Below are 8,338 nucleotides of genomic sequence, written 5' to 3' on the forward strand. Positions count from 1 at the left end.
AAGGTGGGAACTTAGAGCAAGCGGATACTATGTGGTCAATGAATGTACATCAGTAATCATTGTAGATCCAAATTGAAGCAAAAAATATAGTGTTTCAAGAACTCAAAGATCGAAATAATAGATAAATGTTTATGAAATCCACAGTGAAATATTGTAAAGTAGAACCAGCTTTGAGTCAAGTGATTCTAAATTAATTATAAAAAGCAATTCCTTACAATACATGGGATCAATCTCGCAATAAGGACTGTATCGAAAATAAGTTATCCACATTATTTTACTCGAAAAAAATCGGATGCATTTTAAAAATTTATTAAAATTTGTCTAGCAATATATGTTAATTCTGTTTGTTAAGTTTTATGAAAAAATATAATACTAAATAAATATTGCCATGTTCCAACATTTATTCAAGCATTTTTCTTCCTGGTCGAAAAACGGCATAAAATTGCCTCGTTTTAAAACATGATTATTTTCTGGTTCAAATTCCGGTCAATTGATTTTGATTTTCTTCCTTTTTCCGACAGGTTAGCGAACGTGTAGTTCCCCAAGCTTGTTGACCATGAATTCTTACTTTTGGGTGTGGATAGCGAAACGCTTGGTTAAATTATCCATCTGTGCAATTCAACATCGCACATACGAATCACCCATCATGTTTACATTGCTTGCACTCGCGACTGACCTCGTGATGAACGAAGAATTGACTGACCGCGAATGTGTCTCTTGCATGCGATGGCTGCTACGATCTGTCATGTGACTGAATAACAGTATATTAGACTTGTTCATGTTTATAGGCCTGTCCAACGCCACACATCTCCCCTCTTCTCTAAAAAAAAATAACGACTAACATCTATGTTTAAAGAAAAATAACTTATTAACGACATATTATTAATGATGAGAATACTCTCTCACAATGATAAAAAGGCATCTTGAACCGAACGATCACTTCGGGCGCATTATTGTACAGCGAGCGTCTAATTTCGTAATCGAAAAACACTATGGATAAACCATCATTATGGTTGCCCAACTAAATATGGAAAATCATTCTCAAGACATTCTCGTGCAGTAGTAACTCGCAATGAAAACACCATTTTTAATAACCCTTTTTTGCTTCTAGTAAAATTCATCAGTACTAATACTACCTTTACTTTCTTTGAGCACACGTCTATTTCAATATGAAACTATAAATGTCAAACAACCAGCAACAAAAACTAGAAACCGATTCGGAATAGTATCGATAAACTGTTCTTAACTATAGGCGGATATCTTTTCTCAATGCAATCAATCTCCACGAGCACCTTACGAATCCACGATAAAATCTTAACTCTTATGAGCTTTCTACCATTGTGGGGAAATTAAAATCTTGCCTGGGGATGTTCTACTATAGAGTTCTCACCATTTCGGCCTGTAGTAATACTATTCTTCTTGCGGGCGTCCCACTAACGCAGAATAGTGATCATTCCGATCCACAATAACACCATTCTTCTTGCGGGCGTCCCACCAACGCAGAGGAAGAATCTACTGAATGCAGGCGTCCCACCAACGCAGAATAGTGATCATTCCGATCCACAATAACACCATTCTTCTTGCGGGCGTCCCACCAACGCAGAGGAAGAATCTACTGAATGCGGGCGTCCCATCACGCTGAATTGTGATCATTCCGATTCACAATAACACCATTCTTCTTGCGGGCGTCCCACCAACGCAGAGGAAGAGTCTACTGAATGCGGGCGTCCCACCACGCTGAATTGTGATTTTTCCGATCCACCATAACACCATTCTTCTTGCGGGCGTACCACAAACCCAGAAGAAGAAACTACTAAACGCGGGCGTCCCACCACGCTGAATTGTGATCATTCCGATCAACAATAACACCATTCTTCGTGCGGGCGTCCCACCAACGCAGAGGAAGAATCTACTGAATGCGGGCGTCCCACCAACGCAGAATTGTGATCATTCCAATCCACAATAACACCATTCTTCTTGCGGGCGTCCCACCAACGCAGAGGAAGAATCTACTGAATGCGGGCGTCCCACCACGCTGAATTGTGATCATTCCAATCCACAATAACACCATTTTTCTTGCGGGCGTCCCACCAACGCAGACGAAAGAACACTTGAACGCGGGTGTCTTTTCACGCTTAACTAAAACAATAAAACTCTCTTTATTGAACTCCTCGCTGAACTAAATTTTTCAATAGAAAGATCAACAACATTCAAAAGTACTTTTACGAATTTTGGCAACACAGGCCACCAACAAAATTCACCTAATCGAAATATTGTTTTCTAAGCACAATACATCTAATCCACGTGGCATTGCAGATATTTTATGTCACAGTATCATTCGATTTCACTACACTCAGATACAAGAAGCATTGCGATTGCATATTTTCAGTAAATTCTGAAACAACAACATTGAACATAACACATAGTTTTGAAAATGGAACTTGTAAATAGTAATTTATGGAACGACTCTTTCTCATAAGTAAATTTCAAATTTTCATTCGACTTACTGAAAATCATTCCTATACTTTTTCAACGGTACTTTCAATTTTATCAATAACTTTATGTGTACTTCAACTTAAAAAGCTTTACTAAAACCAGTTCATATATCGCCTTGCTCCGAAGTTAATCATATTTCACCATCTCACACTTGGAATAATCCATCAACAAACATATCCTACTCTACTCTTCTACTACCAAGTCTACTACTCTACACGGAGATTTGAGAAAACGCATTTTATGTATAAAAATCACCCACCTTGCGATACAGTATGGAGCTGTCAAAAAGGTGGGTAGTATGAGTTTATACAAAATGCTTCAAAATCACCCACCTTGAAATTGATGACAGTGAAAATGAATTTGGGTATTTTTCACACCATTATGGATGAAAATTTAGTTAGTTTTTTTTTCAATTGGGAAAAAAATTTAACTTCCAAAAGTTTTCGGAGAAATTAAATCTCGAAAAAACGAATACACCCTTTGATACACCAGTTTGGTTTAGGATATATTGGTAGACAGCACATCCTTTCAAGGTAAGTGGTATTTTCTTTTCTTTTAATTTTGTTTACATTTTTGTTTTTGAAAAATTGTGCTTCGAAGTAAAACAATTTATTTCTCCTGTACAGGCAGATCAAACTAATACGACGATATGTAAGTGAAGGCTACTAGGACATGAGAAAAAAAGACTGGTATCGAGCAGAACCTGACCAAGCCCCGGGTCCGAATTCACCAAGCAAGGGGCGCGGATTTCTCCAGATGTTTGAAACGATGGCCTGGATTTTTCATTATAATCAGCGCGATTATCATTATATTGTTAGAATGTAATATTAATTAAGCAATATACTCACGTTTTATTCATATAAATTTAGTTTCACAATCTTATTCAATTTTTACTTGATTATTCTCTAATTTAACTAAATTATTTCATATTCATATGGGTATTCTTCACCCACCTGCCCAGGTTCAGGATTCGAACATATGGGTGAAAAATACACATCCATTTTGACGTACAACCCTTTTACCCATTAGTGAGTATCGCAGACTTACCCACCTTATGGGTTAGTCCACTTATCTCGAAGGTGAGTGAAAAAATACCCATTTCTGAGTATTCCTATTTCTCCGTGTATTCAACTAATCTAAAAAAAGCCTTACGAAAGTTACTCTGTTTTACATACCAATCAAAGAGTATGAACCATAAAATGCCAGCACATAAACGTCCCAAGCATCCGATGTTTTTCAAATGTCCAAGAACAGCACCCAAAGGCAGGGTCGGTGGATAAAATCAAAACATCAAAATCATTGTCAGAAAATCTCCATAAAAGCTTTGTAAAAGTATTCTTCGCATAGATGTGTGCATTCTGAGCGCAGTTGAGAGAGTACACGTGAAAATAAACTCATTCTATCGAGGCTTTTATCATTATCATTGTTTACAAAGCATTTCTTTGTTTTCTGTTAGAAATATCAGTCTTGCCTGTTTGCTGCTAGATTATTCATGTCATTACATTCTAGGCATAAAATGCTGAAGAAAACATTAATAAAAAGTAAAACGTAACAAACATCATTTTGTATTCGGATCTACCGGAATGTTCAAGCAGAATCATATCAAAACAAAACCTTAAATGTAAATAATCGGGCTGCCGCTATACGACTCATAAAATATCTTATAACTAACTTCCAACAAAACTCAACAAGTGAACGGTATGAATTCGGCGCAATCACTTATGCAATGCGGCAAATCGAAGAAATAGTTGTAACTAATTAAAAAACAACACAATGACAATTCCACGTGAAAAAATCGCAATGTGTGCACTGACAGGAGAGTTGCGGGTCTGTAGCAAAACATTTTGAAAATTAGAATCTCTCGAGTCCGCGGCTTCCAGCCCGAGAGCGGCATCCACACAAATATAACCATTACTCCTTACCTATGCAAAAAAAGCTTCGCCGCTCCAACCTATTTTCGGCTTCCCGTGAAGTTCGTTTAAAACTGCTAAGCACACATCTTTACACAACATGATGGGTGATTCCACAAGCAACGCCAGCACACACTCCTGGCAGGATCGCCAAATGTGCAATTCCACATCGCACATACGAATCACCCATAATGTTTACATTGCTTGCACTCGCGACTGACCTCGTGATGAAGGAAGAATTGACTGGCCGCGAATGTGTCTCTTGCATGCGATGGCTGCTACGATCTGTCATGTGACTGAAGAACAGTATATTAGACTTGTTCATGTTTATAGGCCTGTCCAGTGTTGTAAAATGTCATTTGCATTCGTTCGTATAATTTTCCTAGAACTTTTTCCCGAAGGTAGCTATCAATTCATGATGTATGGCGAATTTATAGAGCTTAAATGTGGCTACAACTTTGTCTAACAAGACATTGCTGTAAATATGTAATCTGAGGCGTGGGAGGCAAAATGTCATTCAAATGACATTATGTCAAATGACACGTGACATTTTGGAGAGTTTTCACTCTCCAGCCTCAGATGTTATATTTAGAGCAATGTACCCTTGGACAAAAATATAGCACTACTCAAGCGTTATGAGTACATCTAAAATTATGGAATAAATTTGGCTTCTAAAGAAAGTTATGAACAAATTAGTCAAATGACATGCAGATGACATTTTACAAGCCTGGGCCTGTCCAACGCCACACACCATCTCGATGCCCTTCTTACGAAGCACTGTGTCCAAAACTCAAATTTCCATATCACTTTCAATTTGAGATACATCGGAAACAACAAATTTTCATCAAAAAAACAAATTCTGATTTGAAACTTAACATATGAATACGTCGAATGCAGAGTAAAACAGACCAATACTCTCATGAGTTTCTGAGTAGCAACACTTTGAAAATGGATAACTTATTTTCGATACAGTCCTTAGTTATATTCTCATTACAATTTTTACAACGAATAATTAGTTTTTGGTTTTTACCTTCCTCCTACACTGTACGTATAGGCCATATATCGTTTTATGTCTGTATGTGTGTTCCTATTAAAATAGGCTGGATCGGATTATGGGCAAGTAGTTTTTTTCTTCTCAGAAGCTGTTTTTTTATTCAAAATTAGGGGAAAAAGTTTTTCTCAACTTTTCTCAACGAGTTACGAGGATTATCACAATGAGTTGAAATGAATACAAATGAAGGACAATGCAATTTTTTACTTCTCTCATAGCCTATGAGTCATAGGTATGATTTTTACCTTATTACCTTTTTTAAATGTAGGTACGAGAAATGCTCCGACACCGTTTGATCAATCAATCAGTATTTAAAAAAATAAGCTTAATTCACAATAAGTTCGCATAACAATTCATGACTAATGAGCCAAACACAATTGATACGTTTGCGTGCGTTTTGACAGTTTTCCCATGGCAAAACTGTCAAAACGCACGCAAACGTATCAATTGTGTTTGGCCCATAAGAGCAGAAAAATGAAACGAAAGATTCCTCTGAATTTCCACCAGACCCTACTACATCACTTTTTATAGTATAGGTAATGGTTGTAAAATTCTTTTACAATTTAACGCCACAACACTTCATAAACGACAACACTGCGGAGGCCGTGAGGAGCACATTTTCTAACGTTGGGAATGGAGGCGAATGACGATGCGCAATAAGCAACACTCAGCAGGCCAGTGGACGATCGGCTAACAGTGGCTTGTAATTTTCAACTCTGGCATTTCCTTTTTTGCCACCTATCGTTAGGTCCGTCTGGTCAGCCAAGAGTGTCTCCTAGCGCGTAAAAACTATGCCGTCCGATGGCGATGGTTTTCAGCGCCTGGAGTCGGCCAAATTTTCGATTAGATCACCACGAACGCGTGCTGTAAAATGCGTCCAGCAGGAGCTGATCAGAGCCAGTGAAAGGAAGCACCGCCCCAGGAATGACACAAATCGGTACGCGATGGGGGAGACGATGTTTTCGGGTATGGGAAATAGTTTGGAGCAACGACGAAAAGAAGTGTTGGAAGCGGCTCGCAAGTATTTCCCGCAGTGCGACGAAATAGTGCTACATGCTGTTGTTTTGTACAGTGAGAGGTAATTTAGTTATTGTGTGTTTTATGCTCAGTGATTGAAGATCTGATCTTATCAGATTGTTCTCGAGTTTTAACTTTCTAAAAAGTGTTAAATCACTCGTGTGAAATAATGGATTGCTATCATTGAAATGACCTAACCATATTTTTGAACTGTCATATCTACACAAAATATACCTTTTTCAATCACGACAATGATGCAATTTTAAGAATATTAATTCTTACATTCACAGTAAAGTACAAAATCTATCCGAAATCAAACAAAAAGACAAAATCATGCAGAGTATCGGACAGCAGTTTATTCAGGAACCGGTATCCATACGCAAAAAGTATATCAAGGCCGCAATACTCCCCAATAGCAAGCGATTCGCGGTATGCTCGGATCCATTCAAGATCATGCTGGATCTACACTGGAAACAAAGTACTGCAGGAATACGTGCCCAAGATGACAACGCAACTCTAGGAACCAACATCGATATAGGTCCATTCGCCCACAACATCGATCGCGCCGAATCCGGGGAAGAGTGCGATCCCACTCGCTTGCGGATGATCACTTGGACGAACTGCATCCACGAGGCGCGTAATCTTTGGAAGCGTATGACCCCGGAGCAGAAGCTGCCGTTCTTTATGCAAGCGTACATGGCATCGCATTTTCCCGCGACCATGGACCAAGCGCTGTAATTGAATCCAAATTTGTTTTGATTGTTGGGATGTGGGTTTCCTTTCGGTTTTTTTTTCGGCACCTTCTGTCAATAACGGGTAATTACTTTTTCTTCGTGTTGAAGGTCTATAAACGATCAGTTCAGTGGCATGTGATTTGCTTGCCGAACAAATTCAAGCGGTGATGATGAATCTGTGTCGACTATTTGCTACCTAACAAGAATGGAATGGGACCTTCTTCTGGAAAAGCAAAAGTATGTATAATGAGACTTGATCGTTTTTCATGTAGGAAATACAATCTAATAAATTGCAGTGGCGTTTAAATTCGAAATTAGGCTTTCTAGATCTGTATTTAATGTTGATGTCACATGAACAAAGGAACATAGGGCGGGAAATGTTCCGTTTTCCGTCTCACTGAACATATATTTATCTCATCGCAAAACAAAGAAATACAGCACCAATATCGTCGCTTCTTTTTGCTAACACGCGTGCCCACTGGTGAAAAAAATCACAAAAATAAGAAACAAACCAAATTCCTTTTCAATGCTTTGTTTCTGATGGGATGGAAATAGGAGCTATGGGATGAAGTGCCGAACTGTTGCCCTATAAACTATTTTGATTCACATAATAGAATCATAAAAATATGCGCAACATTAAATGAACTTTGTAATTTTAAATCGAGAATTATTTGAGTTTAATCGTTTGTTAAAAAAAGCAGATTTATTTGACATTTGAATCAATATAAATTCAAATTTTCATCATGGTTTGCACTACCTAAGAAATAATTATTTATTTTCACATTAGACCTGTGCGCCGATTGAAATTTTACCGGCGGCGGCGTGATAGATCATTTTCAGCCAGTGGTGGCTGTTTGGGTCAGCGTGAACTAGTTTTAAGCGCCAAAGTTTCCTCGGATTTTTTCAGAAGTTCTTCAACGTATTCCTCAGGAACTTCCTCCGGATGTTTCTTCAGGAATTCCTCTGGAAGTTCCTCCAGGAATTCCTCCGGAAGTTCCTCCAGCAATTCCTTCGGATGTAAATGAATCCTCAGCGTCTCCTATGAATTACTAAAAATGGCCATGTACCGTCTAATTGTCCCATTATCAGACTTTTAAAATAATCTCTACTAACAGTAAAATCAACACCCC

General features: G+C 38.2%; 1 protein-coding gene across 1 annotated transcript; it reads left to right on the forward strand.

Annotated features, from left to right (window-relative positions):
• Window positions 1–6,089: 6,089 nt before the first annotated feature.
• LOC134216253 (uncharacterized) lies at window positions 6,090–7,503 on the forward strand. Its single transcript, XM_062695193.1, has 2 exons — window positions 6,090–6,535; window positions 6,765–7,503. Exons 1-2 carry the CDS (start codon window positions 6,249–6,251, stop codon window positions 7,210–7,212), a joined length of 735 nt encoding a protein of 244 aa, XP_062551177.1. The 5' UTR covers window positions 6,090–6,248; the 3' UTR covers window positions 7,213–7,503.
• The last annotated feature ends 835 nt before the right edge of the window (window positions 7,504–8,338 follow it).

Source organism: Armigeres subalbatus, chromosome 2, assembly GCF_024139115.2.
Source record: "Armigeres subalbatus isolate Guangzhou_Male chromosome 2, GZ_Asu_2, whole genome shotgun sequence".
NCBI classification, from domain to species: domain Eukaryota; kingdom Metazoa; phylum Arthropoda; class Insecta; order Diptera; family Culicidae; genus Armigeres; species Armigeres subalbatus.